Source organism: Rattus rattus, chromosome 4 (assembly GCF_011064425.1).
Source record: "Rattus rattus isolate New Zealand chromosome 4, Rrattus_CSIRO_v1, whole genome shotgun sequence".
In the NCBI taxonomy this organism is placed as follows: Eukaryota; Metazoa; Chordata; class Mammalia; order Rodentia; family Muridae; genus Rattus; species Rattus rattus.
This window is the reverse complement of record NC_046157.1, coordinates 157720891-157747774: the sequence shown is the minus strand read 5'-3', so window position 1 is coordinate 157747774 and position 26884 is coordinate 157720891. Positions and strand designations below refer to the sequence as shown.

The window sequence follows — 26884 nt, the reverse complement described above, 5'->3', positions numbered from 1 at the left end:
GTTCTTTGACACACGTAAGGATGTTGGTTGGGAGGGTACACTGGATTGAAAATAGTTGACCTGAACTCTTTCAGAAGCAGCAGCTCACACACAGTAGGAAGCTTTGTCACAGCCTTACCATGACACAGCAACTTTATTATCTAGCTGCAAAAGTTTACTCAGCCACTCTGGGTGGCAGGGAAGAATGGGTATGACTCAATACATCAGGGCAGCAGACAAGATAAGTGGTGGTTTTAAGAGTTTAATTTTCCAGGTGGCCTTATCCGAGATGCCTAACACTGGGGATCTGGAACCAGAAGATGCTACCTCCTGGCAGCATCGTCCAGGCAGAAACCCCAGGGGAGGGATAAGGACACCAACCCAACTACAAAATTTTCTACCCAAAGTTCGTCCTGCCTAAAAGAAGTGGGGGGATAAAGATGGGGCAGAGACTGCCGGAATGGCCAACATAACCTGCCCAACTTGAGATCAATCCCATGAGCCAAAACCAAACTATTAATGATACTCTGTTGTGCTTACAGACAGGACCCTAGCATAACTATCCTCTGAGGGGCTCTGACTGAAACAGATGCAGATACCCACAGCCAAACATTGGACAGAGGCTAGGGACCGTTACGGTAGAGTTTGGGGTTGAAGGCCCTGAAGGGGATAGAAACTCCACAGGAAGACCAACAGTATGAACTAATCCAGAGCCCTGGGAGCTCTCAGAGACTGAGTCACCAACCAAAGAGCATATAGGAGCTGGACCGAGGCTCCTGGGACATATGTAGCAGAGGGCCGCCTTGTCTGGCCTCGGGGGAGATGTGCCTAATCCTGCAGAGACGTGATACACTACAGTTGGGGGATACTGGGGAGGGGAAGCTCTACCCTCTCAGAGGCAAAGGAGAGGAGAATCTGAAGTGGGAACTGGGACTGGGGGGGCACAGCATTTGGGGTATTATTAATTAGTAACTAATTAATTAATAACAATGCATTTCTTCTTCATCATCTACATGTGACCAACTGACTCCTCTCCTCCCACGTGGCTCTGGAAATGTTTCTTGCTTCTCTCCAGCTCCAACAAGGAAGTACAGAGGACTGGATTCTTGGATGGACTGGACCAGAAGCTATTACTCTATCTGGAGCTGGGTACTCACCAAGCCATCCCTAACCCATGACCCCTGGGCACTTATCTATTCCTTACCTCCTTGACTGCTTCCCATCCTTGCTTCTAGGTCTTCTGGCACATATGTTGGGGAACACATGACACAGGAACACCTCTCTTCACTTGTGGCTTGCTGTGCTCCTGGGCCAAAATTGTAGGTGTGTGTAAGTTTGTTATTTAATTTTGTGATACTGGGTACCAAGCTCAGGGCCTCATTTGTGCAAAGCAAGCAGTCTACCGCTGAGCTACACCCTTGGATACTTTTTAATGTTGCATTTTTAGACAGGGTGCCACCTAATTTTTCTGGTTGGCTTTAAACTCACTCTAGCCCAAGCTAGCCTTGAACACTGATCTTCTATTGTCCCTCCAAGGGTGACACATGGCCTTTTTGTAAGTCTATTGGTCCCATCCCTTTTTCTTTTTTTTCCCACCCCTTTTCTTGTTTCTCCAAAATATTTTTACATTCTCCCTCCGTCTTTCAGCTTCTGCTTTTAATTTTTCCTCTCCTGTCTTGCCCTCTTTGTCAGAACTGTATCTGTTTGATAACTTTAGGGCATGGTCACCTTGTCTCTCACAGAACAGCAGGTCAGAAGCAAGCTCTTCCAACCCCTTTCTTTGTTTAGTTGTGACCTAGCATCCTGGATAGTTATCCTAACTAAAAAAAATTGTACACGGATCCTGAGACAGAGACAGAGAAGAGCCCCCACTGCTGTCTGACTGCGCAGATAGTCCGGAAAAATAAAACCAACAACAACGAAACCTAAGAAACAGAACACCTGCTCCAGCCATCACACCCGAGATCAAGTGGAGCCATTCTCTTTCTGCATCTACATTATTTCCCATGTTCCACCTTTAATTTACTACAGGTAGCTGTAAAGAAAGCTTTAAAGTTCTTATTTCCCACGAGGAAGAATAAAACTGTTTTTTTTTTTTTTTTTTTTTGAAAACAGTCAAAGGTAATCTTGGCTGATTGTACCAATTCCAAGCCCTTCCCATTTAGCCAATGACTACCTACTCACTAACCATGCTTCTGAAATCTACCCAATCAGAAGCCACAATACAAATTTGAAATCCAGCCAATCAGCAGCAGTCACCCTCTAAATGCTTGGATGATTGCTTCAGGGCAGCCTGGGCATAACCACTTCTGCTTTGCAAAGTCTACAGACCCTGAACCACCTGTTTCTTAACCAAGCACAACCAGCTGTGGCCTTTTCTGTAGAAGCCACACGCTTTGAGCATGGTGTTCCCCTCCCCCACCCTCCAGGGACTTCACTAGGCAAGCTTGCAGCTTCAGATACGGGAATGATGGTCTCCAGCTTCTATGTATGATGTTCTCGACAGAATCATCTGTAGGCTTGCTGGGAGGGAGTGTCCTGCAGAAGTAAAGTCTAAACCTCTTGTGTACGACTCAGATAATGATTCTGAAGCACACCAAGTGACTCAGTCTCAACTGGAACTTGACTCACTGTGCTTTTATTTCTGAGTTAGGGTAGTTAAAAAGATGCATGTAGAAAGCAAGGTAAAGAAATTTCTACCTTAATTTGTAGGTACAGCATGTAGCAAATATTCTGCCGCTGTGTTTATGCTTGCTACATTTAGTCTCAGAAACTTTGAAAAGGTGTTTTTCCTTGTGTCTGCCCCTGATTCTCCCATCTCTCTGAATATTGGAAGATAACGACACAAAACAAACAGATGGACGGGAAGGTCCGACAAGTTCCCAAGCCAAGCCAGCCTCATAAACTAATAAATGTGGATCCACCAGTTGGGAGCCAAACTGTAAAGAAGTTTGGTTCTACTCTCTCATGGACCATTCACAAAGATACGTGGTGACTTGCCAGCCTGTGAGAGTAAGTCATTTTTCTCACTGTGTATGCAATCTTGAGTCAACTACTGTCAGGTCATTGACTACATGTCTTCCTTTTAGCCTCTGCTTCTCTTGAGAGCCTAGTAGTCCACACATGGCAACACACTGGTCATACTCATAACCACGCATCCTTCCTCCACTTGTCATGGGGTTGCTTTCTCAGAGCAGTCTCCCATAACAGAACTTGCAGTTCCTCCTTGGGCTCTTACAGTCAGAAATTCTGAGTCTTGCACCTAATAATCGGCAGGGTTTAACTAATGATTCCACTTCACAATGGGGTGAGGGACTTCGCATGTTTGTCAAGAAGCTCTATAAAACAAGAGAGGAGGTTCTCCAGTGTTTCCACATCCCTAGTATTTGTCATTCTAGACTAGTCTCTGGGGAACATTGTTTTCTTTGACAAAGCCCCTCAACCTTGATGTTGCAAATAGAACTGTCAGATTACTGGAACACAGATGTGTTTCAGAAGTCCTGAAAGTTTCACCTGTGCTTGTCTCTATAATCAATCAGTCTCGGCCACCAGGACCTAACTAGGTGTGATCCCTTCTGGGAAGTGCCTTGCCTAACCACAGTAGTCTCTCTGTTTCTCCTAAACTCATCATCTTAGTACATTCACGCTCTACTTCTGCTTGATGACCATGTGATGTTACTCGCTTGAGAAGATCAGGCACTTATTTTCTATGGGGTGTCTTGAGCTCTAGAGTGCCACTGTGTATGTTAACCCCATCCAGGACAGGGCCCCACACTCAGGAGTAGTTGATCACACAAACTTTGTGGGGGTTTTTTGGTGAGGGGGTTGAGGCTTCTCTTGTTTTGTTTTTGTCCTTTTGGGTTTTTTTCTTTTTTTGATATTTTAAGAGCAAGAGACAGACAAATACAGGAGAGAGAGGGAGAGAGAGAGAGAGAGAGAGAGAGAGAGAGAGAGAGAGAGAGAATTTGGAGAGGATCTGGGATGAGTTGGGGAGAAGAAAAGAATACTATCAAAAGTCATTGTATAACATTATTTTAGACCAATTTTTTAAAAAAATATATCATAACTTCTCTTTTCTCTCCCTATCCACAGACACCCGTTGATCTATAACCCTTACTTGAGTTCAGTGCAGAAAAGACATTTTCAATAGAGACAATACTTAATTGTCTCTCTTGTAAGCTTCAAATGATGAACATCACAAGGGAGAAACCAAAAATGGAAATTTCCTACCGACACTAGAGAGATGGCTCAGCAGTGAAGAACGTGTACTGATCTTCCAGAGACCCTTAATTAGGTTCCCAGCACCAGTATCAGGTGAACCACAACTGCCTGTAACTCTATTCTGACTACCACACCCTCTTCTGGCCTATAAGAGTTCCTCGAATGCACATGTACATATACAAACCACACTTAGACACACATGCATACACGAACTTTTTAATAAAAAAAATAATACTTCTAAAAGTTCCTCTATTCCTAGGGAAATGCATTATTCCTTGATTATATAAAGAAGCAGCAACCAGAATAATCCTAATTAATCATTGAGCTTAAAGTCCAGCAGATGGGCTTGTACAAGCCAACCAATGATTCATACAGTCATGCTTCTGAACTGCCACCAATCAGGAACAGCCAGACTCTACTTGCCCACTAGAAATCAGCCAGTTCCCCCACAGCCCCTTATCAAGCGTCACCAATTGCTCAGTTCGATGCTTGCATATATACTCTACAGTTCCAGCGTCCATTCTAAGAGAATGGGACTCACAAACATAGCTCTTCCTGAGTTTAAAACAACTTAGTTAATACCAGCTGAAAATGGAACTTGGGAAGGCCTTTGTGCCTCTCGCTAACATTAGCTTTTCTCTCCCTGGCATTTGCTGTCTTCTTGGTCATCTGTCTTTACCTCTGCAGTACACACTGCATTTTACATTTGCCTCTGGGTTAATATTTCCGAATTCTATCCTTCTGACGCTCTTCTATCTCATGTAGCGCTGCATTCACACACTTTCTAATTCTCTGTGATATTTTTTCTTCTTCTCTCCCTAAGCATTCCTATTTGGTAAATAAAACCTCTTTCCACTGGGCCCTTGCAAGCTCCCTTGAGTATCAAAAGACCCGTGAACTTCCATGTTGGGTTCAGACCACAGGAACCTAACTACCAGCCTCAGAGATCCTAGAGCCCATGTCCAACCATCTGGAAGCTTGACCTCTGTTCTCCTTGTCATTTTAAGGTTCTGAAACATGCCAGAATCTTATTCATTTCTTGTGTATCTAGAGCCTTAAACTTGTAACAATTTCCCCTGACAGAGTCTTAAGAGTTTTAGGAATGAAGGGATGACATATGTATCAAAGAATGCATGGAAAATATATGGGTCAAATAGCTTTAGGTTTTAATATATTGCATCAAACGAATGATACAGTAGTTCCTCTTTAAACATTTTTGGCAGGTTTGTGGCAAAAATAAGAAAAATGATTAATCAGTATAGGAATACTACATTACTTCAAGTAATGTAGTATTCCATGGAGATCCAGAAATTAGAGCAAGAAATTGTCCTAGAGTTTCAATATATATCGGCCTTAGTGACTGTGGAAAAGTCAAAGACAAGAGTGTTCTCCCACCCATCAGATTCCTATGAAAGTGACCTGTGGCCTAGCAAGCGCAAGGCCCTGGGTTCGGTCCCCAGCTCCCAAAAAAAAAAAAAAAAAAAAAAAAAAAAAAGAAAAAAAAAGAAAAAAAGAAAGTGACCTGTGAGCACCTAATAAATGACATTCTTTCATGATGTTTTCCAAGACATTTTACCACCTGAAAATTACCCACAATGCCATAGGCAAATAAAAGAACATTAGCCAGCACATGACCCTCTCTTCGTGTTGATGTGCACACAAGAGCAAACATAAGAAACCCAGCTCAGAATTCAGCCTTTGGAACCCTACAGACCACACAGTGCTCCCCTCCCTCACCTGTGTCACGTCTCAGTGATGAGGACAGTTCATCCTGGGGATCTGGTCCATCACACATTTGTTCACAAGAGCTACTTCCCTCTGTGGAAAACATAGAATGAGAACTGCCTGAGAAAAGCAGAAAAGTACAGGGGCTTAGTGTCTCCTGCAGGGAATGGCCATGTTTGGGGACTGTAAAGTGGAGGTTAACATGGCTTCTTCTCTGTCACCAGAGATGGGTTGGCCACCTATCTGCTCCCTCCCTACACATCTCATTCCCCATTATTTTGACCTTTGGTGCTGCCTCTATGATTTCTTCTCTGAGTATGTAAACAACAGGGTCAGATGGGGAAAGGGGTGGGGTTTCCTCTCTGACAGACTCACCTCTTCCATTGCACTGTGGAAGGCTGGGCGCCTCCTCTGCTTGTTCAGCGCTTGTTTGTGTGTTTCCAGGACTACAGGATGCTGAAGAGAAATAAGGATTCAATAAACCATGCAGAGGGACCAGGAAATACCTCAGTGTGCTCAGGAACCAGGACGTTCAGGGAATATAAGAAAATCAGGAGTACAAGGAATCAAAGTGACAACATTGACTGTGTAACGCAAATAGCCAGAGAGCAAGGAACTGTCTTTCCCCAGTAACTACTACTTCACTGTGAATAAAGAACCCACATATTCTACCCATAAGAGTCAGGTTGTTCCAAACAGCAGCAGCCACAAGTACTTCTCCCTATTTCCCACAACAGGCAAAGGATCAAAGACGTACTAGGTAATCGAAGTAAATGAGAAAGTTTAACATACGCTTCTCTTGATGGACAAGAGAGACAGGCAGGAATTTGGAAACTTCAAGGAGGAAAGTTATAGGAATCAGCCCTCTTCTTTAGATGTGAGCCCCAGGGAGCAAACGCAAGTCATTTGGCACGACAGCAAGTGCTACTTATCAGGCCTCCTAACTGGTTTTTAGTTCTTTCTCCTTTTCTGTTCTCTGTAGGGCTGATGAGTGCTTTACACTGTCTACTAGCATCTTGCCTTTATATAATTTTCTCCACATATTAAGCTCTGACCTCATTTTATAAGTGAGCCTAGCCCTTTTCCCCCATTGCGTTCATCTCCCCAGCTCGGTCTGTTCTCTTTAGTTAGCTTGTTGTTCCCGATATTTCTGACAGAGTTGGATCTAAGCATGTCATCTCCTCCCTTTCTGTATGTTCTGGTCATCGTCCTTTCATATCACGAAAGTCTCTGTTCACTGTGGACAAAGAGGACATTCCCTTCCCAAGTCCTCTTCAAAAGTCTTACCTAGGAGTTTCCTCAGTTTCTGCTTTATTCATCAAGTCCACACTCTTGACCCAACCATGGGGGAAATGGCTCAAGGAGATCAGCGCTCCTTGATAGTGTACCCCAAATGGTGACATTAGAACTCCATGTCTAGTCTGTTAAGAGCGGCAATCACTCAGAACTCAGATTGGATGGCTCCATCTACGGTTCACAACTTCCCTCTCTTGGTGTATGATCTATATTCAAGAAAAATCTCAAACAGCCTCAAGTCAGGCTTCTATACTGCTTGTTAAAATTCAAAAGCTGGACATAATCCAGCCATTTCTGGGGAGGATCAGGAGGACAGAAATGAATGGATGGTTGGAAGGAAAGCTAGATAGATAGGTGGGTCAACTGGCAGACAGATCGATGGTTATGTTGGTGTTTGGAGAGTAATGAAAGAGTGGATAATTGAATGGATAGCTGCATAGACTGGCAGATAGATGGATAGCTAGATGGGTGATTTGGTGTATGAATGAGTGAATGGATTGGTGGATAGATGGATAGATGGATACATAGATGAACAACTAGATAGAGGTATTGGTCCATGGCTGTGTGGACACAAGGATGGACAGACTGGTGAATAGGAAAGGAGGTAAAAGAAAGGAGGCTCTTCTCTGCTGACAGTGGAATAAAACTACCTAGAAAACAGGACATTAAAATCTGTAGAACCTTCTATACTTTTGATTTTCTCCCTTCAATCATTTGTAAGGTAGGTTCCTGGGTCATCATTGAAGAGAGAAAAACACAAAAGACAGATGATAACAACCTGAATACATACCTAATGTTTGTTCATAGGCTGGACTCTGTGACAGACGTCACATTGCTGCCTAAGAGTGAGCACAATTGCACCAATGGAGATTTGCCATCCTCCTCAAGCATTTGCCTGGCCCCACCCTCTTTCCCTCTAACACCATCTTCCCCCACTGCTGTCTTTAAGGCATCAGCCATTTGTGGAGCTTACTGATTTGACACTCTCCTTTGATTTCAGACCTCTCTCTGTTCATACACACACACACACACACACACACACACACACACACACACACACAAATCTTTCCTCTTTTACAACCAGCCATTTATTCTTATTTCACCCTTCTCCAACATTTCCAATCATTGTTCCTACATGTGTTCTAATAAGTATGCTTGAATTTTTCACTTTCTTCTCAAACACCATCCTGAGCATAGATTCATGTGGCACATGATAACATTTTAGCCCAGGATAGACCACATTTATAACAGACATCACATAGGCAGAGATGAGCAGAAGCTGGATAGCTAGGATATTCAGTGGCAGGGCACTCTATGGTATCCATGCAATATAGAAGTCACCTCATAATGCGTTTCCCACCATTTCACCTCAGCATAAGTGATATGTGACTATATATAAACCAGATATTTTAGGTGACCTCATGTCTGCTTAATTTTCTGTTCTTTGTAACGGCAAACAATACTCCTTCGTATTTCTCAAGAATTTTTTTCCTCCCTGAAATTTCCCAGAATGCCATGGGTGAATATGGCCATGTGTTCTTTTGATGTTTTAACAGAGCAAACACAGCAAGAAACCCCAGTTCAGAATTCAGCCTCCAGAACCCTGCAGAGCACACAGTGCTCCCCTCACTCACCTGCTTCACATCTCAGGGAGGAGGGCAGATTGTCCTGAGGCTCTTGTCCATCACACATTTGTTCAGGAGAACTCCTTCCCTCTGTAGGAAAGAATGACTCAGTTGCCTCAGAATGGCTAAGGAAAAGGGCTGCAGGCGAGCTGCCTATGACAAGCAGAAAGTTATAAGGGGGCTTAGTGTCTCCTGGAGTGGATGGTCATGTTTTGGGACTCTGAAGTGAGGGTTGACATGGCTCCTTGTCTGTCACCACAGACAGAGGATTGATCTGTTCCCTCCTTACACATTGCATTGCCCATTCTTTGTGACCCATGGTGCTGCCTCTGGGACGTCTTCTCTGTGCATAGGGTAGGATGGGGAAAGTGGAGTGGGGCGTCTTTCTCTCTGGCAGACTCACCAGCTGACCGGCAACTGAAGTCTCGCTCATCTCCTCCATTGCACTGTGGAAGGCTGGGCACCTCCTCTGCCTGTTCAGCACTCATTTCTGTATTTCCAGGACTGTAGGATGCTGAAGAGAAACAAGGATTCAATAAACCATGCAGAGGGACCAGGAAATACCTCAGTGTGCTCAAATGGAACCAGGAAGTTCAGGGACTATAGAAAAACCAGGAGTACAAGGAATCAACATGACAACATTGACTGTGTATCACAAACAGCCAGAAAAGCCAAACACGGTCCTTCCCCAATAACTAATACTTCAACATGAGCAAAGGACCCTCATATTCCACCCATAAGCATTAGGTTGTTCCAAACAGCAGGAGCCACAAGTATTTCCCCTGACAGGTAAAGGATCAAAGAACGAAGAAATCAAAGTAACTAAGAATGTTTCACACGCTGCTCTCTTGAAGGACAAGAGAGGCAGGCAGGAAGCTGCAACCTTCAGGGAGGAAAGGAATGGATCCTACTGACACCAGGAAGCTGTTAAACTCACGGAGAGAGAGAGAGTAAGCTTTGTCAACTACATTTCTCTGAGTGTGTGGTCGAAGTTTGAGAGAGTAAGTTTGATGGAGCAAAATGAAATGAGAAAAGACATTTGAGACTTCCCCCCCCCCAGGGCTGTTTTCTTAGTCTTAAGATGAAATAAGAGATCTGATTTGTGGGTCTGGAAGGATGGTTCAATGGTTAAGAGCACTTTTTTCTCTTTCAGGGGACACAGGGTCAATTTCCAGCACCACATGGCAGGTTAAAACTTTGTGCAATTCCAGTTCCCGGAAGATTTGACACCTTATTGTGACTTCCTTGGATGCCAGGCAAGTATGTGGTGTATATTTATTCATGCAAGCAAAACTGTCATATATATAAAATAAATTAAATTAAAATTAGAGAGATCCGATTTGCCTTTTGTGTTGGGGAAAATGGACAGATGTGATGTATGGAAGACTGTTTTCCATTAGGGAGAGGCAGTCAGTAACAACCCTGCTTCAGAATGGAGAAATAGTGTCCCGTGCTGACACAGAGACACCAGCACAGGAGACAGGGCTTCTGTCTATTCAGATGTGTGGAACTGTGCAAGCGCTTCATGCTGAAGTTCTTGAAGCATCCAGATAGAGAAGTCTGTGAGAGAGCTACATAAAGGCAACAAGGCCTGCAGCTGAGGAAGCTGACAGGCAGGTGTGAAGGTTCATGTTTGGGGATCATTAACTCACAGGTAAGAATGCCTGAGAGAGACCAAGTGCTCCTGCATATTTCCCAATGCCACTTTGAGACTTGGGGCCACCACAATCTGAAAACTCACAGCTGATAGAGTCACCTTAGGCCAGAGTTTGGTTTCAGCTCAGTCCTGCCAATGTCTCAAACTGTTTCCTCCCTTCCCAGAAGATAAGTTTTGCTCTTTACTTATTGTTACTTTTAACGTTGTTGTTGCTGTTGCTGTATTTATTTTGGGGTGGGAAAGTCTCTCACATACCATGGCACATAGGTAGAGGTCAGAAGACAACTTATAGGCATCAGCCCTCTCCTACACAGATGTGAGTCCCAGGGAGCAAACTCGAGTCATCAGACTTGGCAGCAAGTGTCATCTAACTGGCCTCCTGCTGGCTTTTGATTCATTCTTCATTTTTAATCTGTGTGTAGGGCTGATCGCTCCTCTATACTATTTATCAGCATCTCTACTTTATATAATTTTCTCCTCATATTAAGCTCTGCACCTCATTTTATAAGTGAGCCTAGCCCTTTCCCCCCATTGTGTTCATCTCCCCAGCTTGGTCTGTTCTCTTTAGTCAGCTTGTTGTTCCTGATATTTCTGACAGAGTTGGATCTAAGCATAGCATCTCCTCCCTTTCTGTATGTTCTGGCCATCGTCCTTTCATATCACGAAAGTCTCTGTTCACTGTCGACAAAGAGGACATTCCCTTCCCAAGTCCTCTTCAAAAGTCTTACCCAGGAGTTTTCTCAGCTTCTGTTTTCTTCATGTCTACACTCTTGGCCCAAGCATGGGGAAAGTAGTTGAAGGATATCAGTGCCCCTGGGTAGTGTACCCCAAGTGATGACACTAGGACTCCATGTCTAGTTAGGTGAAACACTGTCACTCATAACTCAAGATCCTTGGCTGCATCTAGAGTTCTCAACTTCCCTCTCTTGGTGTATGGTCTATACTCAAGACAGATCTCAAACAGCTTGTCATGAAGCTTCAATACTGCTTGTGTCTCCTGAGAAAATTCAAATATTGAACATAATCTAGCCTTCTATGAGAAGAATCAGGAGGGGTGAAATGAATGTGTGGTTGGATGGATGGATGATGGATGATGGATGGATGATGGATGATGGATGATGGGTGGATGATGGATGATGGATGGATGATGGATGATGGATGGATGGATGGATGATGGATGGATGATGGATGATGGATGGATGGATGGATGATGGATGGATGGATGGATGGTGGATGATGGATGAATGGATGGATGGATGGATGGATGGATGGATGGATGGATGGATGAGTGGATGGACAGATAACATTTACTGGCAGGTATATGGATAGCTAGATGCTTGTATTGGTATGTGGATAAGTAAATGGCTGGGTGTATAGTTGGATAGATTGGTAGATATATGGATGGCTACATGCCTCTCTCTCTCTCCCTCTGTCTCTCTCTGTCTCTCTCTCTCTGTCTCTCTCTCTCTCTCTCTCTCTCTCTCTCTGTGTGTGTGTGTGTGTGTCTTTCCTCTTCTACAACCAGCCATTTATTCTTATTTCACCCTCCTCTGACATTTCCAATCATTGTTCCTACATGCGTTCTAGCAAGTATGCTTGAATTTTTCACTTTCTTCTCAAACACCATCCTGAGCATAGATTCATGTGGCACATGATAACATTTTAGCCCAGGATAGACCACATTTATAACAGACATCACATAGGCAGAGATGCACAGAAGCTGAATAGCTAAGATATTCAGTAGTGGGGCATGCTATGGTATCCATGCAATATAGAAGTCACCTCATAATGCGTTTCCCACCATTTCACCTCAGCATAAGTGATATGTGATTATATATAAACCAGATATTTTAGGTGACCTCATGTCTGCTTAATTTCCTGTTCTTTGTAATGGCAAACAATACTCTTTCATATTTCTCAAGAATTTTTTTCCTCCCTGAAATTTCCCAGAATGCCATGGGCGAATATGGCCATGTGTTCTTTTGATGTTTTAACAGAGCAAACACAGCAAGAAACCCCAGTTCAGAATTCAGCCTCCAGAACCCTGCAGAGCACACAGTGCTCCCCTCACTCACCTGCTTCACATCTCAGGGAGGAGGGCAGGTTGTCCTGAGGCTCTTGTCCATCACACATTTGTTCAGGAGAACTCCTTCCCTCTGTAGGAAAGAATGACTCAGTTGCCTCAGAATGGCTAAGGAAAAGGGCTGCAGGCGAGCTGCCTATGACAAGCAGAAAGTCATAAGGGGGCTTAGTGTCTCCTGGAGTGGATGGTCATGTTTTGGGACTCTGAAGTGCAGGTTGACATGGCTCCTTATCTGTCACCACAGACAGAGGATTGATCTGTTCCCTCCTTACACATTGCATTGCCCATTCTTTGTGACCCATGGTGCTGCCTCTGGGACGTCTTCTCTGTGCATAGGGTAGGATGGGGAAAGTGGAGTGGGGCGTCTTTCTCTCTGGCAGACTCACCAGCTGACCGGCAACTGAAGTCTCGCTCATCTCCTCCATTGCACTGTGGAAGGCTGGGCACCTCCTCTGCTTGTTCAGCACTCGTTTGTATATTTCCAGGACTGTAGGATGCTGAAGAGAAACAAGGATTCAATAAACCATGCAGAGGGACCAGGAAATACCTCAGTGTGCTCAAATGGAACCAGGAAGTTCAGGGACTATAGAAAAACCAGGAGTACAAGGAATCAACTTGACAACATTGACTGTGTATCACAAACAGCCAGAAAAGCCAAACACGGTCCTTCCCCAATAACTAATACTTCAACATGAGCAAAGGACCCTCATATTCCACCCATAAGCATTAGGTTGTTCCAAACAGCAGGAGCCACAAGTATTTCCCCTGACAGGTAAAGGATCAAAGAACGAAGAAATCAAAGTAACTAAGAATGTTTCACACGCTGCTCTCTTGAAGGACAAGAGAGGCAGGCAGGAAGCTGCAACCTTCAGGGAGGAAAGGAATGGATCCTACTGACACCAGGAAGCTGTTAAACTCACGGAGAGAGAGAGAGTAAGCTTTGTCAACTACATTTCTCTGAGTGTCTGGTCGAAGTTCGAGAGAGTAAGTTTGATGGAGCAAGATGAAATGAGAAAAGACATTTGAGACTCCCCCCCCCCAGGGCTGTTTTCTTAGTCTTAAGATGAAATAAGAGATCTGATTTGTGGGTCTGGAAGGATGGTTCAATGGTTAAGAGCACTTTTTTCTCTTTCACGGGACACAGGGTCAATTTCCAGCACCACATGGCAGGTTAAAACTTTGTGCAATTCCAGTTCCCGGAAGATTTGACACCTTATTGTGATTTCCTTGGATGCCAGGCAAGTATGTGGTGTATATTTATTCATGCAAGCAAAACTGTCATATATATAAAATAAATTAAATTAAAATTAGAGAGATCCGATTTGCCTTTTGTGTTGGGGAAAATGGACAGATGTGATGTATGGAAGACTGTTTTCCATTAGGGAGAGGCAGTCAGAAACAACCCTGCTTCAGAATGGAGAAATAGTGTCCCGTGCTGAAACAGAGACACCAGCACAGGAGACAGGGCTTCTGTCTATTCAGATGTGTGGAACTGTGCAAGCGCTTCATGCTGAAGTTCTTGAAGCATCCAGATAGAGAAGTCTGTGAGAGAGCTACATAAAGGCAACAAGGCCTGCAGCTGAGGAAGCTGACAGGCAGGTGTGAAGGTTCATGTTTGGGGAATCATTAACTTACAGATGGGAGCATATAAGAATGCCTGAGAGAGACCGAGTGCTCCTGCATATTTCCCAATGGCACTTTGAGACTTGGGGCCACCACAATCTGAAAACTCACAGCTGATAGAGTCACCTTAGGCCAGAGTTTGGTTTCAGCTCAGTCCCGCCAATGTCTCAAACTGTTTCCTCCCTTCCCAGAAGATAAGTTTTGCTCTTTACTTATTGTTACTTTTAACGTTGTTGTTGCTGTTGCTGTATTTATTTTGGGGTGGGAAAGTCTCTCACATACCATGGCACATAGGTAGAGGTCAGAAGACAACTTATAGGCATCAGCCCTCTCCTACACAGATGTGAGTCCCAGGGAGCAAACTTGAGTCATCAGACTTGGCAGCAAGTGTCATTTAACTGGCCTCCTGCTGGCTTTTGATTCGTTCTTCATTGTTAATCTGTGTGTAGGGCTGATCACTCCTCTATACTATTTATCAGCATCTCTACTTTATATAATTTTCTCCTCATATTCAACTCTGCACCTCATTTTATAAGTGAGCCTAGCCCTTTCCCCCCATTGTGTTCATCTCCCCAGCTCGGTCTGTTCTCTTTAGTCAGCTTGTTGTTCCTGATATTTCTGACAGAGTTGGATCTAAGCATATCATCTCCTCCCTTTCTGTATGTTCTGGCCATCGTCCTTTCATATCATGAAAGTCTCTGTTCACTGTGGACAAAGAGGACATTCCCTTCCCAAGTCCTCTTCAAAAGTCTTACCCAGGAGTTTTCTCAGCTTCTGTTTTCTTCATGTCTACACTCTTGGCCCAAGCATGGGGAAAGTAGTTGAAGGATATCAGTGCCCCTGGGTAGTGTACCCCAAGTGATGACACTAGGACTCCATGTCTAGTTAGGTGAAACACTGTCACTCATAACTCAAGATCCTTGGCTGCATCTAGAGTTCTCAACTTCCCTCTCTTGGTGTATGGTCTATACTCAAGACAGATCTCAAACAGCTTGTCATGAAGCTTCAATACTGCTTGTGTCTCCTGAGAAAATTCAAATATTGAACATAATCTAGCCTTCTATGAGGAGAATCAGGAGGAGTGAAATGAATGGGTGGTTGGATGGATGGATGATGGATGGATGGATGGATGGATGGATGATGGATGATGGATGGATGGATGGATGGATGATGGATGGATGGATGGATGGATGAGTGGGTGGATGAATGGATGGATGGGTGGATGGATGGACAGATAACATTTACTGGCAGGTATATGGATAGCTAGATGCTTGTATTGGTATGTGGATAAGTAAATGGCTGGGTGTATAGTTGGATAGATTGGTAGATATATGGATGGCTACATGCCTCTCTCTCTCTCTCTCTCTCTCTCTCTCTCTCTCTCTCTCTCTCTCTGTGTGTGTGTGTGTGTGTGTGTGTGTGTGTTGGGAATGGTCATTTCTCTAAAGATTAAGGCAGGAAAATAGTATCCCTGAGCTAATTAGTGTTCTAAAAACATAATCACCTTCCCTAACGACAGCTGGCAGTCTGGGCCCCTCTTCAACATCTCTTCCATTTATCCTCTGTAGAGTCCTGTGATTTTCAGAAACTGAGGAGAAATAAGACAATGACCAAATCAGACAGTGACAGAGCAGAGACCTCCAAGCACTCTCTCTGGGTTCTGGTGCTCAGCACACCGGTGAGTTACTCCACCTCCTCTGTGATGCTCACTCCACCCACCCAGAGCCTTGCTGTCTGTTTGCTTTCTGTTCACCCCTGCTACTTTCTTCTCATCTTTGGTCCCTGGTGCTCTTCTTCTATGGCATAAAGCAAGGTGTGATGACACTGAGTTTGTCCTTCTAAATTTGCAAGCTTGTGGAGATAAAAGGCATGATTTGAAGAACCTTTTTGAATAACCATTCGATGTAAAACCAAGATTTTGTGGAGGTATAACTGGCCTCCTCAAGGCTTGAGTGGGTGCGGAACCTCAGCTATTGGCTGCTGTTTCTCTGGGGAACAGGTAACAAGTAGACTTGAACAGGAGGAAGAGAAGAAGGCTATTAGGGATTTCAGCTGTGTGCCGAGCTGCATGTCAGTTACACATCCAGGTGCACACTGGATTCTGGTGTCTCTGTGCAGCCTTCTAACCCTTCTGGTACCTGGAAATGTTAGAGACAGACAGTGGGCATGCTTATATCATGGTTTATGTCTCTTCAACATGATTTGGGGAGAGTGAAGGCCAATTTCAACTTAAAGTAAGGCAAAAGACAAGTGACACCGCTATGATTAGAAAGGCAGGGGGCTTCTGTAGGGAAAAGGAAGGCTTAGAGAGATAGCAGCGAAGAAGAGAGGGAGGGGAGGGGGCAAGGAGGGAGGGGAGGGAGGGGAGGAAGGCAAGGAGAAGGTAAAGGAATGGGAAAAGCTACTGTCTTTCAAGGATGCGAGAAAGAAGAAATAGAGGGGTAGAAAGAAAGAAAGAGAGAAAGGAAGGAAGGAAGGAAGGAAGGAAGGAAGGAAGGAAGGAAGGAAGGAAGGAAGGAAGAGACTTTCTTGAACTGAGTCAGGGGAGTCAGGGAAGTTGTTCTGGTTACACAGCCCTGAAGAGGAAGCAGTGCTTCCCAGGCAGGATGACTGAGGAGAAACTGGAAAGCTGCTTTCTGCAAACAACACAGGAAGTGGCTCGGCTGTCAGTGACCCTCGGGTGGGAAGGGAGGGGTGAAACACCAGCTCTTGACCCTCAGAGCTGCATCTCAAGACGACCAAGCAATAGGAACAGAGCCACACCCAGGCCCTGCAGAAGGGAGAGTCCTCTAGAGACAGGGGAGCTGAAAAGCTGAAGCTACAGGGAACCAGTGGGAACAGCAAAGGCTGTTCTCTACCCAGGACCTGCTGACTTCATGTTCATGCAACGTGCCAACACCTTGGTTCTTAAAGCCCACCCTGTTGTCACACTCTAGGCAGACACAGGCTACCCTCTCAAGTGTCTGGGCCTAGCCTGGGCTCCCCTTGTGATTTCTCTACTCTTCAAAGAAGGAAACTGAAGTAGGACTCTGCTGAATGATAAATTTTGCATGTTTACAATTGCAAATGTCTGCAAGCATCAAAGAGAGCTGGCTCCTGTCTAAGGAAACTCATCCTTCATACTGTGTTTAATAGCATGAAAATCAGGTCCTGTGAGCAGTTGTCTATGTGTTACTTGGCCTAGGTGTAAGCTCCTGACTACATGGGCCGTATGTTTTTCCTACATCTCCCCTGTGCTTGGCATGACATAGTCTTTCAGTAAATTATATGTCAAATATCAATGAAAAAAATGAATGAATGAATGGATGGATGGATGGATGGATGAATAAATGAATGAAATTGTCTTTCATTCCCTGAAGCAGGTGAGAGCTATAGTTACCACTTAGGAAGTGTTTTAGAATCTCCTGTAAGTCAGGGTAGGCCTTCAGATGCACGTTGCTGAATATCACTTTCAGAAGATCCCGGCTAAACTTCTTCTGTATGTCACTGAGGATGTCATACACCACTCTGTCCACTGGAACCAGGTTCTTACATGTTTCTTGACATTCCTTAAAATATTGAATACAGGATTATGTCATGATGGTTGTATGGGTTATTGAGGCTTCGATTGGTTCAAGCACCATTTCTTTTCTCGTAAAATGTCTTGAGTTTTGCAAATGCCAAGGTGACGTCTTACATGTCCTCTGTACAAACAAACCCCTGCTCATCTGAAAGCAGCTCTGATGCTGACAAACAGTAGACAGGGAAGAGAAATTTTGAGGAATAATCAAATGATATGTCTGTAAGAGCCAGGCCCTCCCAGACCCTGAGTGGTAGTCTTGGGGACCTTGGGGACCAGACAACTAACTCCCTAAAGACTGAGCTGCTCTAAAGGGCTGAGCATCCTAGCCACAGGACAAAGAGAATGCATAAAGAAGAAAAGGTCTTTGTTACCACCAGGGGAATCCCATCACTGACCTTTTACTACAGTTTAGGGCCTCAGAGGTGCCTGAGGAGCCAGGAACAACTTGGAGAGAGAGAAGTAAACAAGACTCCCCAAGTTCTGTCCTCAGATAACGCAACTACCTGTGACTTTCAAAACCCTCAGACTCTGGGATATGGAATAAGTAGGCTTTGTGTGATAGTTTGTATATGCTAGGCCCAGGGAATGGCACTATTAGAAGATGTGGCCCTGTTGGAGTAAGTGTGTCGCTATGGGTATGGGCTTTAAGAGCCTCATCCTAGCTGCCTGAACATTAGTATTCTGCTAGCAGCCTTCAGATGAAGATGTAGACCTATCAACTTCTCCTGCACCATGCCTGCCTGGATGCCACCATGCTCCTGCCTTGATGATGATGGACTGAACCGCTGAACCTTTAAGCCAGCCCCAATTAAATGTTGTCCTTATAAGACTTGCCTTGGTCATGGTGTCTGTTCACAGCAGTAAAATCCTAACTAAGACACTTTGTAAGGCAGTGCTGCTTAGATGTGTCTATGTGCATCCTGGTTTCTGTTGTTACATTGCACGAGTGACCCTGGTATGTACTTTGGAGCATTCCTGTTTGCTATCCATCACTGTCACCATGTGTCTCAGTTACTGCAGAAGATGTAAATGGTCCCTGTGACGTCTGCCTCTCTGGTTATCTTCTGACTTACAAGGAGTGAAGCTCCCTCCCTCCTCCCTGAAAGCACTTCAGCCTGTTGGCTGCACCACAGGTTCAGCATGATACAGCATGGGGCAGGCTTGCTGTCGGGACTGAGTTCATTCTCCACACTCACCTGATACTTCTGCTCTGAGATAAAGTCTCGGTCTCGAAGGCTCATAAGGAAAGGAAATAGCTTGGTGATGGCACTTGCAATCTCCACCTTGTTTTCTTTGAAGAGCTTGAACATTAGCTGATAGTCATCTGACTCCTCTCCATTCTGGTTTTCTGGGATCATCCTAAGGGATAGATTCCATGCAGAACTGATACCAGTTTACAAGACGCCACCAATAGCTGGATAATTTCTGACACGAAGGATAGTCCGCTAACGTAAAATTAAAATTTTAAACATCTAATATAATATATGTTGTGATGCTTTGGGTTTGGTTTGTTTGGGACTGGGTACCAACTGTAAGTCTGGCTTGCCTGGAAGTTACTATGTAGACAAGGTTGTCCTCATGGAGATTTCATTTGCTTCTGTCTCCTGAGAACTCAGTTCAAATCATGCTCCATCATGCCCAACACTATGATTAGTTTTTTTTTAATGTATTTATTTGTTATGTATACAGCATTCTGCCTGCATGTATGCCTGCAGGCCAGAAGAAGTCACCAGATCTCATATAGATGGTTGTGAGACACCATGTAGTTGCTGGGAATTGAACTCAGGAACTCTGGAAGAGCCAGTGCTCTTAACCACTGAGCCATTTCTCCAGCCTGTGATTAGTTTTAATTGTCAACATGACACAATCTATAATCATCTTGAATTGTGTCAGTCTTAATAAAGGATTGTCTAGATTAGTGTGGTCTATGGGTATGTCTGTCCAGGGTTGTCCTCATTATGCTGGTTGATATGGAAAGATCCAGTCCACTGTGGGCAGCATCAATTACTAGGTAGGGCATCTTGGGTGGCATTAAGTGTAGGGAGCAAGTTGACCACTGACGGGCACACTTGCATTCATTACTCTCTGCTCTTGACTGTGGACATGACCAACTGCTTCAAGTTCCTGCCTAGACTTTCCTGCAATGATGACCTGTAACCTGGACTTGTGGGCTAATAGGGTTTTTTTTTCTCCCCTAAGTTGCTTTATATCAGGGTATGTTATCGCAGCAACAGAAATGAAACTGGAACACAATTTATAGACCTCTGGGTAAATGGAAATGACAAAAAAAAAAAAGCAGACCCTCTTCTTCCATTTCATTTGTAAAGGCAAAGCAGTTGACCCAGGACTGAGACGTGTGGCTCATCCATAGTTCCACATGCTTTCTCCTCTCCTCCTGGTTCCCCATCTCTTTCAGTGATGGGGCCTCTCTACCAGCTCAAAACCAGCACTTATTAGCCATGTTGTTCTCTACAGTGCCTGATATCTCTCTGCCCAGAGACAGTGTTTAGAGAGAGGATATTCTGAGAAAAAAAGGCCCAGAAGTCCAATGAGACATGGGAGTGTTTGTTCATGTAATTGACGCCATTCTGGGTGGCAAATGGAAACAAATTATGACATATAGTTCAGTGACAGAAGCGAGAAATCATCTGGTGGTCCAATGCCTGTAGTCACAGCATCCTGCCTTCATGGCCAACATAGCAACTTCTTTCTAATTTTACCTAGTGTTAGTACGGTTATAATATCTGCACATGTAGAGGTCTGAGGACAACTTTGTGGGTTTGGTTATCTCTGTTCACTCTTGGGTAGGTTCTGGGCATCAAACTCAGGTCCTGGTGCCTGGGCAGAGCCTTTACCCACTGAGGCATCTTGTTGGCCCTTACCTAGTAACTTCAAGGCTCACTTGAAGCAAAACCTTGTCTCAAATAATGAAGAAAGAAGTCAATTTCTAATACAAAGAAAGGGGGGAAGGAGGGCTAGTGGGAAGGTTCAGTGGGCAAATGTCCTTCCCTATAGTTTAATCTTCCCTGAGTTCAATCTTGGGACCCACAGTGTAGGAGAGAACCAAGTCCTGCAAGAGGGGGAGGAGATGAGCAAAAATACAGTATGAAGTATGCAGTAAATACATATGAAGATGCCATGTTGAGGCCCATCATTTATATGCTAACCTAAATAATCAATTAACAAGAAAACTAAATCAAATAAATCAGGGCACATGTTTGCCTTTCATTTATTTTAAATGTTCATATATTTTTAAAATTTTCATGCATGAATGCTGTATTAAATCATTTCTCCTGCCCCCTTTTCATCTCAATCCTCTCATGCCTTCCTTTCCCACTTCCTTTCAAAACCATTTTTAAATATTGTTACATATATATATACATATACATATAAATACATATATGTATACATACACACATATACACATGTATACATGCATGCGTGCATACATACATACATACATACATACATACAACCTGCAGAGTTCATGTAATGTTGCTCGCATGCATATGTGTTTAGGGCTGACCGCCAGACACTGCATAACCTAACAGAGGGTTCATTCCTGGAGAATACTGGTGCATTTTCTCTTCCTTAACAGCCACTCATTGCCTACAGCTCTTCATCTAGGGGCGGAGCCTTGTGAGATTTCTCCCATCCACACCAGCGCATCGCCTGGTGCTGCCACTGAAGACGCATCCCTTTTTTAAGCACTTAAAATGCCAATACCTGCATGCTGAATAACTGAGAATGACGACTCTCGAGGTGTAGTCTGAGGAACCCCAACACTGCTCAAGACTCTTTCAGATGCCAACGCGAACACACCATTCTCAGAACCATCCTGAAATACCACTTGCCCTTTTTCCCTTTCCTCCTCCCAAGAGTGTTGCGTGGGATTCGCAGATGCCCATGGGCTGTGGCCTCGCTGCAGACTGAACGAAGAGGTAAACAGGATAGTCTGGGACTTTGACCAAGCAGGAGAGTAAGGACATTTGCGAGAAGGTAAAGCAAGATTATATCTTTCCCTTTAGTTTTATTTTAGAAAATATTGTTATTTTCCGTTAGGTTGCATCACTCGTGATGGTGATGAATTTGTGGCTGCTATTTTTAAGGGATGAATATTCTAAATGTCTGAAGCTTTAATTTATAATTAATGGTAAATCTCATTAAATTGAACACCAAAAGATAGCTTTTAGGGTTCTCCATAATTTTTAAGAAAAAGGGATGTGTTAATCACAGCATGTCTGAGGCAGAGACAGGCAGGATGATCTCCATGAATTCTAGGCCAGCCTGGTCTATATAGTGAGTTCCAGGCTAGTCAGGAGTACACAATAAACAAACACAAAGCATATCCAAGTATCTGATACCAAAAAATCTTGTCATATAATAATATGACAAAACTATACAATAATTTTTATCTTAAACTTAAGGAGGCTGTCTATGTATGTGTGTGCTCATGTGTATGTACCTGGAGTATGTCTGTGCAAGGAGTCCAGTTGTTCTCCACCTTATTTTTTTGAGACAGGGTCTCTCACTGAACTCCAATATCATTAATTCAGCCAGTCATCTCCAGGGACCCAACTGTCTCCACCCCCTAATTCTGAAGTTAAAAAGCACACACCACCACATCCAGGTTTCATGTGGGTTCTAGGGATCTGAACTGAGCTCCCCATAACACCTGAGTTGGAACTAAATTACTTCACAGATGGTAAATCCAAATACTGCAGCTTCACATTTGATGCTCTGACCCAGCTAGAAGATGCGGCCAATTAATCAGAAATACGAAAGTACCAAGGTGGAAAACTAAACTACCCAGTGCCACAAGACAGTGAGCAGTGAGTGCGCTCACACGCACATGGACAAGTGCAAGTGCACATGCATGCGTGCACGCACACACACACACACACACACACACACACACGCACACACACACACACACATATACAACACACACATATACATACACACATACACACACAACACACACATACACACACACAACACACACATACACACATACACACACACACATACACACACACACAACACACACATACACACACACACACACATACACACACACACACACACACACACACAACACACACATACACACACACACACACATACACACACACACACACACACACACACACACACACACAACACACACATACACACACACATATACAACACACACATATACATACACACACACAACACACACATACACACACACCACACACACACACACAGTTTAGAAAAAACAGAGACATAAGATATGAAAGTTTCCCCAAAAAACCATTCTCAAGAGGATCCCCAGAATCAATCCCCAGTACTGCAAAAAAGAAAAACGAAATGAAACAAAAATAATAATAACAATTGATAAAGGAGTTCCTGAGAAAAAGAATCATAAAAATGTTTTACTAAAACCAAAGGGGCACAAAAAGAAAGGAAAGCCAAAAGAAAAAGAGTGAAATGAAAATATTTACAAACGTGATAAGTGTTTCTCTGTGTCCATTATCAGTGGAAATGTGATTTTCCATTTATTTGGAAATTTAATTATATATTATATTTAATAATAGCACGATAATAAAACAGTATGTTTGAAAACTGCAACTAGTATATGTAGAAGAGGCGCTGGGGGGACAGCTCGGCTGATACAGGTCCTGCCACCGAGTCTGCGGACACGAGCTTGCTCCCTAAGACCTCCGTGGTTGAAGGAGAGAACCAACCAGCCAAGGTTGTTTCCTGACCTCAACAGACACACTGTGGCACTTGTACACGTACAATAAATAAATTTAATTTTTAAAAAAAAAACCTATGGGGGAAGACAGGCAAAAGTGTGACTCTTGCTCCTACACTGAAAAAGCACAGGAGTCTAAAACATAAATTAAATCTGAGACACAACAAAGGCAGTGGCTAGGGGAAAACACATAGCTTTGTATATGTCAGAAGGTAAGAGAGGCATAAATGCAGTCTTATGAGGAGCAATTTCATCCCAATGAAAACAAAGATTCAGTGGAATTCAAGTAGAAATCTATAAGACTAAAAGAAGTGAGCGTTCTGCTCACCCCACAAACTACTTCTTTGGAAAGATCAATGCGTTATTAAATCTCTAGTCAGACTGACGAAGGAAAGACAGACACGCACACACTATGAATCCCGCAGACAGTGAAGGGATAGTAAAGACTGATGCAGCCATCCCTACACCTGTCGGATTGATAACCACAACAAAAATGTCTTCAAAGACAGAAACAGCAAACACTCACACTCCGAGAGACAGATCACTTCAACAGGCTTATAAGAAAGACATTCATTAAGCCAGTAATGAACCACCCCACTCACTCCCAAAAGACACAGCATGCTGTTGGTATCACTAGTGGCCTTGACCAAAGGTCACGGAGAAGTGATGCTTTCTTAAGATGTCTGCAGGACCAGAAGTCACCCCAACAGAGTCCCTGTTGGAGAGCAATTAGCTACATACACCTTCGTCTCATCTTTTCTGTTTTTATTTTGAATTATGTATATATGTGTCTGTCTGTCTCGGTGTGTTTCCTGCATGCAAATGCAGCGCCTATGGAAGGCAGAAGAGGGTGTCTGATCAGAGTTGGGCATCAGAGGCAGTTAGAAGCCTGGGATGGGTGCTGGGGACCCATCCCACGTCTACCTTAAGCAGTATGAGTGCTTAAACCTGGGCCATCTCTCCTCTCATGCGCATGCGGGGGAAGAGAGAGAGAGAGAGAGAGAGAGAGAGAGAGAGAGAGAGAGAGAGAGAGAGAGAGAGAGAGAGAGAGAGAGAAACACAGACACAGAGAGACAGAGAGACAGAGAGACAAAGCGAATTTGCATCTATTTCTTTTTTTCGGAGCTGGGGACCGAACCCAGGGCCTTGCGCTTCCTAGGTAAGCGCTCTACCACTGAGCTAAATCCCCAGCCCCTTGCATTTATTTCTAACCAGCTATGTAACCATCAGGAATAGAAGGGGTTAAGAGCAACACCCACTCCCCACCTCCTCCGCTCTCACTTCCTCCAACTGAGGGATGAAACTCCTGGACCTGACCTAAGTAGGACGCGTGGGCTCAGGCCAGGGCTGTCCACAACCACTAACCTGGAAAGACTGGCAACCGACAGGATCAGGTTTGAACTTATTCTAAATGATCTTCCTTGGACAGAGCTGTCCTTTAGAATGAGGGTTAGAAAGAGATGAGAGGCCAGAAGTCACAGTGAACCAGCCACTCCTACAAGAGCTCCCAGGAAGTCCACACCGGAAGGCCACAGCGCGCCAGACAAGCTCTGGGACAGGAGCGAGGAAATGAAGTGGGGTGAGTTGGGGGGTAACCATAGGACTCTCTGACAGCTAGCCTACCCGCGATGAAGCCTGCTTTTCCCAGTTCTTCGTGTCCTTATGAGTTCAGTCTCAAATATCAGTGGGCCTTGGTCCCAGCCTGGGTGGCCCTAGTAACACATTTCAACACAGATCTTAGCAGAGACAAGAGACAAGAGACAAGAGAAAGGATGGGACTTACCTGCTGCTGAGTCCATTGTCTCCTCCTGCCATCCCCTACGCAGACCCCAAGGGACCCTGAACTTGGCTCAGGGCAGACTGAACCCGGCTCTGAGTCTCTGGGAAGCCCAGAGAGAACTCCTTCAGAGCCCTCCAAAGAGGAGAAAAAGGAAAGTGAAATTGTTCAACTATGACATCACTGTACTAATGCACTGGCCCCCACTAGGCTCTGCCCCACAGGGGAGGAGCAAAGACAGCCCAAGTCCCCAGAAACCTGGGACCCCTGCTGCCCTCCAAGGAAGGAAGGTGGGAGGGTCTGTTTCAGCTAAGAGCTCCGAGCTGTCTGAGGCCAGCTGGCTGGTTAGTAAAGGAAGGAACTCCTTTGCCCTTTGCTGGGGTGGTGCCTGGAAGGATGAGGAAGAGTAGGTCGTCTGCAGTCTCTCAGGCCTGTGGCTGTCCCGGCAGCCCCTTGAGTCAGAACCAGAGGAGGTGGCATCTGATATTTGAACAGCAGAGTAGGAAAAGTCAGAAGGCGTGGCTTTGTTTCCGAGCTTCTGACTTTAACGTAAGCTGGAGTGAGAGACCTCCCCCTCATCCCCACCCACACACTTCCACCAACCAAAGGCAAGTGCAGAGAATCAGGGCGGGACAGCTTTGCATAGGTGTGACCTTGACAGTGAGGCAAGACAGGGCTCCAGCAACTTCACCGTGGTCTTGAGGACCAGAGGCATCTCGTGGAATTTGGAAGTGGGTCACAGTCAAGGCTTCAGCCAGGGACAATACAGTTTTAAAGAAGGGGTGCCTTACATTTATTCTGCACACCTTTTGCACTTACCGCCACTCTCCTTCCGTGTGAGAAACTAGCTTGCGTGAAAAGATAAGAAACAGGACTGACGACGCAAACAAAACAAACAAAAACAACTAACGGAAGACTGGAAATGCAGGCAAAACAGAGTCAGAGATAAGGTGGCCAGGGACGAGGGCCTGTGCAGGGCTCCAGGCTCAGACCTCTGCTAAAGAGGAACAAATTACTTCCTGCAGCAACAGGTCCCAAGAGTACGGGGATACAAACGAAACCACATACCAAAAAAGGTCATCTTCATTTATAGACATCTCCACCCCGGCCAGACTAATTGTGTAACCACCAATCCATGGTTCCCCTGGGGCTGGAATCTGGGAAGGGGTTTTCTGCCAAGAACAAGGGGACTTTAGGGGGGCAGAGGACTTGGCTTGTGTGATCACTGTGGCATGATAATATGTGGTAAAGTTCACCAAAATCATCACTTTAGATGAAGGCATCTTACGTATCTAATAAAACCGTGCTAAAAATGGGTAATTCTAATAGGCTCTCATTTGGTGGGAATTACCAGCCAGGTGAGGTTTTACCATCATTACCGTGTTCTCAGTATGTGCGGCTCCCAATGAAACCTTTGCCCTTATTCACATCTGTCTGATGTAAGAATTTTTCCTGCTTTAAAGGTTTCTCAAGGGTGGGTAATTTTCTGGCTCATAAGCATACTTGTGATTCTTGTGCAGACAGACATACAGACACACACACACACTCATACACACACACACACACACACACACACACACACACACACACACA

The 26884-nt window shown here is 44.4% G+C and overlaps 1 protein-coding gene across 1 annotated transcript in view; it reads right to left on the bottom strand.

Annotated features, from left to right (window-relative positions):
• The window catches only part of Sp140 (SP140 nuclear body protein), a 47115-nt gene extending 21305 nt beyond the window's left edge, over positions 1-25810 (bottom strand). The window contains exons 1-11 of the mRNA XM_032901518.1: positions 25298-25810; positions 18968-19130; positions 17589-17757; positions 15714-15797; positions 12973-13083; positions 12579-12659; positions 9250-9360; positions 8856-8936; positions 6301-6381; positions 5938-6018; positions 1184-1285 (exon numbers count right to left, since the gene is read on the bottom strand). Coding sequence (XP_032757409.1) covers positions 1184-1285; positions 5938-6018; positions 6301-6381; positions 8856-8936; positions 9250-9360; positions 12579-12659; positions 12973-13083; positions 15714-15797; positions 17589-17757; positions 18968-19130; positions 25298-25329 — 1096 coding nt within the window. The 5' untranslated portion in view covers positions 25330-25810. The remainder of the gene's footprint in view (positions 1-1183; positions 1286-5937; positions 6019-6300; positions 6382-8855; positions 8937-9249; positions 9361-12578; positions 12660-12972; positions 13084-15713; positions 15798-17588; positions 17758-18967; positions 19131-25297) is intronic.
• Between the last annotated feature and the right edge of the window lie 1074 nt (positions 25811-26884).